General features: G+C 42.8%; 1 protein-coding gene across 3 annotated transcripts; it reads right to left on the bottom strand.

Annotated features, from left to right (window-relative positions):
* Positions 1–2,280: 2,280 nt before the first annotated feature.
* On the bottom strand, positions 2,281–11,220 carry LOC121916162. Of its 3 annotated transcripts, XM_042440978.1 has the most exons (7): positions 11,054–11,219; positions 9,769–10,669; positions 8,336–9,459; positions 7,703–7,820; positions 5,269–5,901; positions 3,421–3,581; positions 2,281–2,634 (listed from the first exon to the last, which is right to left on the bottom strand). In XM_042440978.1, exons 2-7 carry the CDS (start codon positions 10,379–10,381, stop codon positions 2,626–2,628), a joined length of 2,658 nt encoding a protein of 885 aa, XP_042296912.1. In that variant the 5' UTR covers positions 10,382–10,669; positions 11,054–11,219; the 3' UTR covers positions 2,281–2,625. The 3 variants fall into 3 exon arrangements, with proteins under 3 accessions (XP_042296912.1, XP_042296910.1, XP_042296913.1); XM_042440976.1 differs by having other exon boundaries at positions 9,769–11,220; XM_042440979.1 differs by having other exon boundaries at positions 7,703–7,814; positions 9,769–11,220.
* Between the last annotated feature and the right edge of the window lie 973 nt (positions 11,221–12,193).

The following is a 12,193-nucleotide window of genomic DNA, read 5'->3' as shown; positions in this document are numbered from 1 at the left end:
ATAGTCTTGGCTTAATTAAAAGCTGCCACTCTATAGTCTTGGCTTAATTAAAGCTGCAACTCCATAGTCTTGGCTTAATTAAAGCTGCAACTCTATGGTCTTTTGGCTTAATTTAAACAAAAACTGTTCTTTAGACTTAATTAAAACTACAACTCTGTGGTCTTTTGGCTTAACTGAAACAAACTCTATGGTCTTTTGGCTTAATTAAAACTACAACTCTATGGTCGTTTATCCTTTTTGGCTTAATTAAAACGATACCTTTATATATGGCCTGCGTTCGTGGGATTTCCTTGTGAATGGTTTGTCGCTGGAGCATTCCTGGTCCTCCCTGGGATAAGTCCTGGATGAGCGCAACGCTGTCTGAAAATCTCCCACGCAATCACCCAATTTAGCCAAGATGATGCCTTTCTCTTCCCCCTTCTTCTCCCATCTGATCATCTCCACAGTGCAACACTCAAACACACTGGTTTTACACAGGCTATATGCCGCTATACCATCCTGGCCCATAAATATGGCATTTACAGTGGAAAAGGAAGGAGTTTATGCATTTCTGAGACGGCATTTCATGGTCCTGTCAGTACTTGAGTCCTTACATTGGGACAGAAAGATGGGATATAAGTAAATAACTAACTACTTGACTTAAACTGTCAAAGGTTGTGGGGTGAGAGCAGGCAGTGTGTCCTCTGATATTTCACAGGACAACCAGGACACTTGTGGTCAAGCAACATCAGAGGTAGCTAAAATGGCAAAAGTGCTTTTCGCTGAGCTTCACTGTACTCACATTCCTGGTGAGTTCCGTGCAAACTCTTTTTGTACTTTGGGTTCAGTTTGCAGCAATTAAAGTAAGGGTTTAAGTGTGAGATAAGGCTGCATCCATAGTAAAGGAATAATCTGATATGACACCACTTTAACTGCCTTGGTTCAGTGCTCTGGAATCCTGAGAGTTGACGTTTGCTGCGGTTGTAGCTGAAGAGCAGGGTATAAATACCCCAAATGAATAAATAAAATAACTAAATTGTGGTTTTATCTGCTGTAAACTAATTAACTACTTAAGTTTATAAGTTATTTTATGCCTCTTTAGATCTGTATTGATTAAATGAATGTTCCCAGCTAATTCTCTGCAGCTGTCCTGGACTCATATGGCACCTTTTCGGAAAGGGACACAGTTCAATAGTATAGTGGGCCCCTTGCCATCGGCTGGGGTTTGATTCCAGGATCCCCTGTGGATACCAAAATCAGTGGATGATCAAGTCCCATTATATACGGTGTTGTAGTAAAATGTGTCCCTTATATAAAATGGCAAAATCAGGCTTGCTTTTAGGAAGGTATACTTTAAAAAAAATATTTTCAAGCTGTAGATGACTGAATCTGTAAATAAAGAATCTGCAAATATGGAGGACCAACCGTATAGCACATGAATTCCATGCATGAGGCCTCAGTCACCTCCTACTTTCCACTCTTACTCAGCCTTATAGACTTCAGATAGCAAGGCTGGGAGAACCCTTGTCCAACATGCCAGCAAGTTCCCACTAACAACAGCAGGTAGCCTTAGGCCAGATAGACCAATGGTTCGACATGGCCCTAAGGCATCTTAACTCAACTTCTCCAAGCATGAAGTGAAATTACTAACTCATTATTCTGAAATATGAGGGGTAACACACATGTTCGGATCTGTCTTGGGTCTGGTCTACTTTAACTTTGGTCCGAAACACACTGCAGACTTAATCCACTTTGAGACTGCTTTAACTGCCCTTTTTCAATGCTAGGGAATTCTGGGAACTGCAGTTTTGTGAGACATTGAGCCTTCTCTGTCAGTGAGCTGTAGTGCCACAATAAACTATAGTTCCCAAGGTCCCCTAGCATTGAGCCAGAGCAGTTAAAGTGGTTTCAAACTGGATTATATCTGCAGTGTGTTTTGGACCTTTATTCCTCCACCCATTTTTTAAACTATAGACTATAAGTTGCTTGAAAAATTGATGTATCTTACTTATGCTGGAAAACACTACATATCGTTAATGTTGTAATATTGCTGATATAACTTACTAAGTAAAGCATTCAGTAGTTGGTTGATGGTAGAAGTAAAAATTTACATTGATTTTAATTATTTTACCTGCAATTTAATACAAAACACTAAGACCTTTTCTAATCTGACATAGAAGCAGACTGGCCATTCCAGACTGGGATTTTAAGGTTTGAATAAAAGAACCTCCACATCTTTAAACATTTGTACCAGCCAGTTCAACAAACATGTTACTGCTTGCCCAAAGACAGTACACAAAACCATTCTCAGTAGCTTTATTTAGATCCAAGCAGGAAAGAGGAAAAACAAACAAACAGCTACTACTGTATAAAAAAACAAATAAACAGAGAAGCATTAAAAAAGTAATGACAGTCAACATTTGCCATACAGTAAAAAGAGCATTAGCTCCAGAGCCTGTTGCAGTCTGAACAACCTATATGATATGCGATTGGAAGGAGATGAATGTAGCAAGGTAAGTTATAAGTCTCAGACCACCAAGAACTGAGGGCACTTTTCTTCCTTTTTAATATAGGTCCTCAACCTAGTATTGTCAATATTGCTGCTGAATTTCTTGATGCTAGGTTACGTTCAGCCCATGAGACATTTCATAAGTGCTAAAGGGAAGACAAATATACATATATATTAGTAGCTAAGCAGTAGTTTTTGCATACTCTGTTCTATTTAGGGAGGGGAAACTAAACAAAAAGATAACATTAAAATTAGTTTTAATGTTTTCTAGAACCAAATATATATTTTCACCAGTCTTCAAGGGCTTAAAAGGGTTCCTCCATTCCTGCATAAGTAATCAACAGAGGATATTCTGTTTTGTCCCATAAGACCATGGTTTAATGAACTATGAATGAGCACTTTCTTGGGTATCCAACTTTGTCCTGTCTATACCCACCTCAGAAGCCAACCAGTTTAAACAGTATCATAAGCACTCTTGGAGTAATATACTGAAGATCTTCTAGACCAGGTATGGGCAGCTTGTGGTCCTCCAGATGTTGATTTGCAACTAACATCAACCCTCCATAACCAACTGTAAAGGACACAAGGAGTTCCAATGGAACGCTAACCAGATGAACACATGCTGCCCATCCCCATGCGAGACCAAAAGGAAAATGGAAGCCCTGACCCCTTATCAGATCAGAGTCCCAAGATGTGTAGAATCTGCTCTGGAATGAGGTTGAAGCTATAGAGCCCACCAGAAAAAAACAGCAAAACCAAGTGTGTAATGTCTGCTACTCCTATATCCTTGCTTCAGCACTCTCTTCTTTTACTAGTCTGCAATATGAAGAAGGATGACAATGCCTTCTTGAAATGAATGAAAAGTTATAGCTTGAGTAATATAGAAAGAGCAGTTTTCTTTAAGCACAGGGGTGTAAGAAAGGAAGACTTACATTTCTCTCTCGCCATTCTGGCCTGCTGGGAATTTCAGTGACATTCTGGGATGCATTGGTTGTTGACAGGGACTTCCTACTGTTGAGGATGTGCACAATGGTGCCAAGAGCCTCTGACAAATCTCGTAATGCGGTACCGCTCAACCCATACAGTGTGGAAGCTATTTAAATGACAAGAAAACAAACTTATTTAGGGGAGCTGTTCATAGACTCACATTTCAGAATCTTCCTTCCTGCCATCTTCATTAAGCTGCTAATCTCTCTATGATCCTTGTATTTACCCCAATTCTCACACCCTTCATTTTATATTACTGCACTGGTTTTGTATAGACAATCAACTTGCACTGAACTCAACTGATATATTAGTACAGAATATACATTATTACATCATGTGTGTCTACTGAGTCCCAGTCTACTCCAGTAACACAACAGACCTGACAGAAACTTGATAGCATTTTTAAAAAGAGAGCAAAAAAGCTCCAATGCACTAACAGCATATAGGAGACCAGAATCTACACTATTTACCCTGGCTTACAAGGATAGGCTGGCAGTATTTGACACACACAGATAACAGGAATGAAATGTATTAATGAGAGTTAACTAATATTCTGCTTATTTAATGGAATTACAGTGTGTAAAAACACATGCATCATGGTTTGAAGGCTTTCTGTTCTCATATGGGGCATCCACTCTTTCCCATCTGCAAGATGGTTGTCTTATTTAAGCTTTTAGGTAGAATTAATTACGTATATTCAATACAGGATGTAAGATAACACATAATTATAGCAGTTTGATACTAATTTAACTGCCATAAATCCATCCAAGTGAATCTTGGGGTTTATAGTCCTGCGGTTTCTTTAGAATTCTTTACTACAGAGCCTTTTGCTATAGCTGTGAGGAGAGAACTAGATCTTTCGCTAGACTACAAATCCCAGGTTGTCACAGGATGGAGCCACGACAGTTAACCTGGTATCAAAATACTATTACTTTGCAGTGTGGAGAGACACATAATTCATTACACTGAGGACAACTGCAACCACACACTGAGAAGGAAGTAAAATCATTACTGGACTACACACCCTCCACGGGTCCAACCACTCATGCAGACAAAGCCCCCAATGTTAAAGCACAGACAAAACATCTGCTTTGAGCAGAGAAATTCTCCTCTTCAGTATGTTTGCATGGGATAAAACCTATGGTGCACTGTGAGGTCCTGCTTCTGGAAATTGGGTTGGTGATGATGACATCTCTCCAATGGTGCAGTCTGCACCCCCCTAGCGATGTCACTGGTGTAAAGGTCTCTATCCCAAACTATAGATTTTATTTCATCATTCAAGAATTCTCTGTTTTAGTATCTGCTACTGTTTACATATCTTGTTCCACCTTGTATTATGCTGCTTTCTACGTTTAGAGTAGTCTGTACCTCTTTACCAACTATCTGCCTTTCCCAGCCTTGTTCAGCCTTTTTTTAGATAATCACAGTAAGAATACACATTAATCCCTTATAAAATTCTTTGATTATCATCACTTTATTTTAGATTACAAACTAGGTCACTGAGCATTGCCACATTGTTTGGCATCTTCAAGGGTGGACATAATGTGTAGCCTAGTAATTAATCTTCTGGAAAGACTGTAAGGTTTCAAAATCTCTGTGGTACTCAGTGCACTGTACCCAGTGCTAAACAAATGTTAAAAGACAATAACTTCACTTATTAGCAATTCAAAAGAGGTCTATAACTCATGTGTTCAAATAATCATTACAAAGATGCTTGAACAAATGAGTAACACCCAAAAGCAACCTGTGTCTTCAGTGAAGTGGACACTCTCTACCCCGGCCTACATAGTTACCTTGGGTTAGTCTGAGCTCTTCACGCAGAGTATCCAACTCAGCCTTCAACATGGTGCAACTGGCGCAGGATGGTAACATCCTAGGACCAGATGGGCCATCATGAGTTGTGTCACCACTGCCATTTCCACTCCAGGGAGAATCCAGTAAAATGTCAATGCTGTCACTGAGTGACGGTCCATCGGCCTCAGGAGACATGTGGCCATCATGCTCACGCTGGGAGCCTGGAACAGTCACAACTTTGTCAAAAACCAACCGAGATGGCCCAAGCCCAGCTGATCCCTTCTGTTCATTCAATGGATCGGGGGAGAGTACCCCATTTAGACCTTCTGAACCTCTGCCATTGGCATCTATCTTGGTTCCACCTTCAATATGACTCTCTCCAGGCACAGAAGCATTACACCCTGGAATAGGTCTTCCCCGGGGTTTTGGTTTCCCACTTTGCTTTCCTGGCATAGAACTGGGAATTTGCTTTAATTTTTCACCGGTCTCCATTGTCTCCTGGTCCTCTAGGTTTTTGTCCAGCTTCCTTTGCTTTGTGGTTGCCTCTTCATGTTCTCCATCCTGTTTGGCCACAATCCGTTCCCTTGGACCTGGCTTTGGCCTCTTCCTCAGCCGAAGGTGAGCTTCTGTACCTGAAGATGGAGAATAAGTTTATCTTGAGAGACCTGCCAAGATAGAAAAATAACACATGGGCTTGTGGTTAAGGCCCTAGGCTGGGAATCAGAAGATCTGGGTCCTAGGCCCACAGATGCAGCACGACTCCACTCATCCCTGGGGATCATACTTTCTTAACTAACATCTTTTTGAAGATACAAATTCACAAGAAGGACCTTGATACAGTACAAAAATTATTACTACAGTCCTTACAATGTGAACAATCCTTGGCAGTCTTCTTTCTTCCTCATAAAAGCTTGGGATACAGGCTGGTATGTTGTTGTTATTGTGCACCTTCAAGTCATTTCCAACTTATGGTGACCTTAAGTCGAATCTGTCACAACATTTTCTGAGGGATGAGTGTGTGTGACTTGCCCATCCAGTGGGTTTCCATGACTGAGCAGGGATTCATGGATACCAATGCTTAAACCACAACTCCATGTTGGCTCACAAGATGTTACTATTCACTTATTCCACAAGCTGAGCTTAGAGAAACTGACCTACCAAATATGGAACATTTATTAATTTTCTTAACTAACTTAACTAACTTGAAAAAGCTTAATCTTTTAATGTGTACTTTTTAATAATGTCTAGCAGGGCATGACTGCCTTTTTTGTAAAGTCTCCCAAGAACTATACTCCTGATACTGCCCTTAGGATAATTTGGTATATGAGTTTTATTGCTGGGTCTGATTTATTGTCCATTTTAGGATCTTTCTCCCAAATATCTGATTGTCTGATTTAGTATCAGGCAGAATCTTTTCTCCCAAAGATCTGCCAGACTAATAGTTAATAGTTACTCTGAATATTTTGCCAACCATGTACTACCAGGCATGTGCATGACTCATTTGGGGCTACAGTATTTCCTGGCTCTTCTCTGTAGAACAATGACCTCTAATTAAGGTCTGGACCGTATGCATCGTCTTGCTTAGCAGTGGAGCAGTGGGTTAACCAATTGCACTAAACATGATGATACATCAGATGAAGAGAATTTTGATTTTTTCCTACACAGAACTTGGAAAAAAATTACTTCAGGGGTACAGCTCCTTTAATAGATTACTTTTCCGTACTTTGATGCCTACTAGTTCCAATCAACTCCATGTAGAACAATTTGCATAAAATTCCACATAAAATTCCACAATTTCCATAAAGCTCCACATAAAATCACTTCTCATTTCCAAAAACAGAAATAATTGGCCAAACTGATAGATAAGGATGTATTAGTGTTTTAGAGTTGCTTTAATGTTAAGCCGTTATTTTATAATTTTGTTGCTTTCTGATTATAGATTGTACACCGTAGGAAGGTTTTTATCTGTATCGTGTTTGACGACTGTCTAAAGCACCATGTAAAACTTACAGTGTAATATAAATAAACTTTAATAATAATAATAATAATAATAATAATAATAATAAAGCATCCATATCCAAGTGGAATCTGACAAAGCAGACCCAGTCTATGAAAGCTTATGCTACAAACATTTTTCTCTTGATCTCCAAGGTGCTACAAGATCCCTGTGCATTCATATCCACATTCACCTGATAAACTAGTACAGGATAGCCTGTAGCATGAGGTGCATAAAGTATCATATAATTCAATTTAGAGACTTTATAACATGAAGAAAAAAACAGAGCTGGGTAGATGAAACACCAAAATTCACTGGAATGCTAGCACCAGTTTTCCAAATGAGGACCATGACAAGTGAACCTAAAAGGATCAATGAAGAGATCTATTCATCTATGATATCAAAGCTTTAATGCATTATAACAAACAAATCCTTACCAAGCGGGTCACCCCTCATAGGATTGTCTTGACTGTCTTTGATGTAGGGCTGTCTCTGATCCTCATCTAGTTCTTCATGGGGGGAATCTGCCACTATGTCATCAGATGTCATCTGTGTCTGGAACCACAAGAATACCACACCAGTGTTCAGTACTTTCAGCTCCCATTTCCAAAAGGAATGGGCAAAGAGCAGACCTTCAGATGTTGTTGGACTGCAACTCTCAGCACCCCTCACCATTAACTATGCTGCTTAGGGGTGATGAAAGCAGCTATCCAACAATCCATCTGGAAGGCTGCACTTAGATCACCCCTGCTGTGCAAATTCATTAACAATGTAGAAGTTGTTTCCTGCTTTCTGTGAACCATGGATAAATACAGAAGATCTGTACTGCTTGTCACTGGGGATCTGAACTTCCAGACCCTGAGCAAAACAACCCATTCTAAATGACCTTCAAAGAAAGAATCTTAAACTTTTAACAAGAGTGTATTTCACTCATATGAGTGTGTTACTCAGTATCTGATACTTTTGATTGCTAAGATTTCATCTGGAGTCCCTTGGCCAGAGAAAAAGATACGTGGTTTCACATCTTCTCCCACCCACATTCAAATAAATTACTTCCACTATGGTCTTACCCGGTCTCGTTGCTTCTTTGACTCAAAGTGAAGCTGAAACCTCTCTGCCAGGGCCACAGCCTCCTTGCCATTTTCTGGCTGACATTCGCGTACCAAAGTCTGGATCTCCTCAGGGAGAATGCTCAAGAACTGCTCAACAACTAGCAGTTCCATGATCTGCTCTTTGGTATGGGCCTCTGGGCGCAGCCACTGGTGGGAAAGGCGCCACAAGCCCCTGTAGACCTCTTGGGGTCCCTCTGCATCCTGGTAGCGGAACTGCCTGAAACTCTGGCGGTGCATCTCTAAGTCTGTGTCTGTTTCTAGTGGTTTAGCGCAACTGCTTCCATAGAGCTGCTGGCCTTTGCTACGAAGTTGGCCTTTCCTTTGCTGTCCTGAATTTTGGTAGGAGTCACATAATGGATTCAAAACAGAGAGATGTGCCTCTGGGTTATCACCTTTCCCCATTGTTCCCATGTGCCCTGCAACTGCAAACTGCCTTGGGCCTGTCAGCACTTCTTGGCATTGGTCTCCAGGAGACTGCTGTGAAAGCAGCCACCTCAGTATCTCTTCAGCAGTCCAGTACTGCACATCAGGGGGCACCTTCACTGCTCCTCCAAGTGCTTCCTTCATTGCAAGCCTGGTTAGGCCCTTTCCTGATCCTTCAGCTTGCATTATCTGCTCTAGTAAAGCCTGGAGCTGTGAGCCAGGACCTGGAGTTGGTGTTGTTCCTGTTCCAGCCTTTGTAGACACCTGATAGGTGTGTAGAACATTGGTACAAGCAGTGGAGGTAGGACTGGGAGGAGGTCGTTGAGTGAGTGCCTGGATAAGTTCAGTTTGTTTCTGGAAAAGCTTCTCAAAGAGCTGGGCCTGGAACTCTCTATCCTCACGGCGCATCTCTTTATCATGCTGAATGAACTCTGCTAAACTCTGCTTCTCCTCTACTTGGCTGGCAACCTGTCTCTGCATTCTCTGCAGCTCCAGCTGATGCGAACGATTGTATTTCTGGCCAGTGCCCCTTTGGTAGCCTGACTGCCCGTCCCCCTGAGCTTTTTGCTTCCGAGTTCGAAGATGAGGCCGTTGGTCAAGCATAGAGATGAGATGTCTCGGTGCAGGTTGAGTCTCCATCACTATAGGAGAGGAGACATCTATAAGGAAAGCAAAAAATACAGTGACTAGTCAGAGAAAGCAACTGGATATGAGCCTCACAGAAGTAAAATCACATCAGAATGCAAGTAAGAAAGCATCCGATTGTGCTCATATTAAATATGCTCTATGGGTGGAAAAAGTAGTAACTTAGGGGAAAGGGCACCACCTGAGAAAGCATCCAAACACCTTGAGCGGTATGCTAAATAAGTATCATTCTACAGGAATGGTAGCATGTGATTTTTCTTCTGAATTGGCTTTTAGTAGCTTTTAGTAACATGAAGTCAAGCAAAATGAACAAGGGGGCTTACCCAGCTCAGGCAATATTTCATCTTCTGATTCCTCTTCCTTCACTTGAACTGGAATTACCTGGATCTCACTGAAGGCATCCCGAGACTCTGCCTGGACATAGCTGAATTCATCAGTCTCTTGGCTTTCAGAGGCAGCAGTCTGTGGCAACCAGTGCCCAGAAGCATGGGATCCCCAACGCTCAGAGATGCTGGACTGACCCCCCCAGGGCTCAGATATGGAGAGGCCTTCCTGTCTGTCTGCAGTCACACTGGACCCCTCACCAGCCTCCGAAGGAAAGCCTGGCCTGCAGTTTATATACTGTGTCATTATTTGGTCAATCTCATCATAAAATGGACACTTGATGGGTGGCCGCCCCACCGAATTGTTTTCTTTAGCTTTGCGGTAGGCCACTTTCAGGCCTTTCATCTTCTCTCGGCACTGGTCACCAGTCCGGTAAATGCCCATTTCTGCAAGGCGTTGAGAAATACCATCATAGACTGCGCGGTTTCTCCCATGAGAGCTAAGATCGTGAGTGACGGCTGCCTCAGTCCACAGGGCAAGAAGCACCTTGATATGCTCTGCTGGCCAGCTGGCTGCCCGCTCTTGTGGTCTATCGCGCCTCATTGTTATCATAGAGAACGGGAAGATTTGATCAGTAGATGTTTACAAGCCAGAGGCAAGGCTTACAGGAGTTTAAGCACCAGAGAAGGGAATTTAAATGGGATGAGACTCAGGGTTTTCAGTTCAATGCAATAGAATATGCTTTTGAATCAGTTCCATACATCATTTATACAGGCAGCGTAGATCACGCAGCTTTCAAAACCAGACGGCCGAACTCTAAGCAGCCACAGTAGCTACATCTTTCCATTCATGCAGTAGACAATTCAGTAGAGGCAGATCGCAAGGTCATAAGAACATCTCCTGTAGGAAGGAAGTTTGTTTTACAAAGACTAGTGTTAAATCCAGTAAGTCAGACTTTAGGAAAGTGAGACCACATGCGCCTGCTAAATCTGCATCATCCCCTTAATTTTGTTTTAACGATGTTTCTAGTAAGTGCTTTAAAAACCCTGGATGCCCAGATGCCTCAAACCGTGATGCTGATGCAGTGGATAGATATTGGTATTGCTCCCATTCTGGAATAGTACAAGGCAGGTAAGTTCCCATAGGTAGGCTTAAGTTAACAGACAGTAACTGGCCCAAGGTACAAGATTCACTGTCAACATTTTTAAGGTGTATGTGTACACTCACATTTCTAGAATGGACATTTACCCTCCTGTAACTTAAAACCATTAAGCCTGGCCTTACCAGCGGAGACGTCTGTCCCTTCCTCTCTGTGACAGTCGTTAAGGTATTTAAAGAGCGCCATCATGTCACAGCCCAGACTTCTCTTTAAGCTGAACCTATCCAATCCCTTCAACTTTGGCCCCATACAGACAGGCCAAAGTAAAGCTGCTTCAAGTCATTTTGGAGGTATGCTGTTTAAATGCTGCATCTACACCAAAGCTGCGCTCCATTCCTTAGGGCTGGAGCATGGCTTTGGTGTGACTTCTAGACTCTTAGGACGCATGCATCATTTAAACAGCCTACCTCCAAAGTGACCCAAAGCAGCTTTATTTTGACCTGTCTGTTCAGGCCCTATGCTTCTATTTTGTTGTGTGCCTCCAAGTCGTTTCTGACTTGTCACAACCTGAAGGTAAACCTATCATGGGGTTTTCTTGGCAAGGCAATGGCATTCTGGGAATGGTTAAATTTGTTGCAGCACCAACTGTTGCCATTCCCAGAATGCCACAGCCTTGAGCTGTGGCAGTGAAAGTGGGGTCGGAGTGGATTAATTCTCCAGTGTGGATGCAGCCCTTAACTGCCAGGGCTCAGGGCTATGGAATTCTGGGAAGTGGAGCTTGTTCTGGCACCTAAAATGGTTTCAAAACTGGATTATTTCTGCAGTGTGTTCAGCCTGCCTCCAAATCCTTTTTTCCAGAGGATCTTCCACTAAGAAAGGAACCCAATCCCTCAGCTGCTCCTTTGGCCCCTTGGCATCCCTTTCCAGGGGCTTATTTCTCTCGCTTTGGAGCCCCAGACCTGAAGAAATGGGGCCAGGAGGGAAAGAGATGCTCCTGGCTGAAGGGCAAAGGGGCACGAAGGCCGGGCATCCCTCCCTCGAGGCCCCCAAGCGACCCACTCCCTCCTCCTCCTCCTCCTCCTCTCTTGAGGCGACATCCACCTCAGGAGCCACCATCCCTCCCTCCCTTCCTTGTCCCTTTCCCCGCTGGCGCCCACCGAGAGCCACCTCCCCACCTACCTGCTTCTTAAAGACCTTCTTAAAAGGGGCGGAGCCACACTGAGGAGTCCAACCCTCGCCTGTCAGCCAATAGGAGGCGCCGACGAGGCCGGCCAGGAGGGAGCCATTGGCTCATCTGCCTGTCAGTCAAAAGAAAAAAGGCGGGG

Source organism: Sceloporus undulatus, chromosome 9, assembly GCF_019175285.1.
Source record: "Sceloporus undulatus isolate JIND9_A2432 ecotype Alabama chromosome 9, SceUnd_v1.1, whole genome shotgun sequence".
In the NCBI taxonomy this organism is placed as follows: Eukaryota; Metazoa; Chordata; class Lepidosauria; order Squamata; family Phrynosomatidae; genus Sceloporus; species Sceloporus undulatus.
Note: the sequence above shows the minus strand (reverse complement) of the source record. Positions and strands in the feature narration are given on the sequence as shown.

Bases quoted from the DNA above. Each gene is read 5' to 3' on its own strand.
- LOC121916162 (XM_042440976.1), bottom strand. From the start codon at position 10,381: ATGATAACAATGAGGCGCGATAGACCACAAGAGCGGGCAGCCAGCTGG. The intron at 7,821-8,335 runs GTAAGACCATAG...TTGTGGTTCCAG, and splicing joins CAAAGAAGCAACGAGACCGG to ACACAGATGACATCTGATGA. The intron at 3,582-5,268 runs GTAACTATGTAG...TCATTTAAATAG, and splicing joins AGAGCTCAGACTAACCCAAG to CTTCCACACTGTATGGGTTG.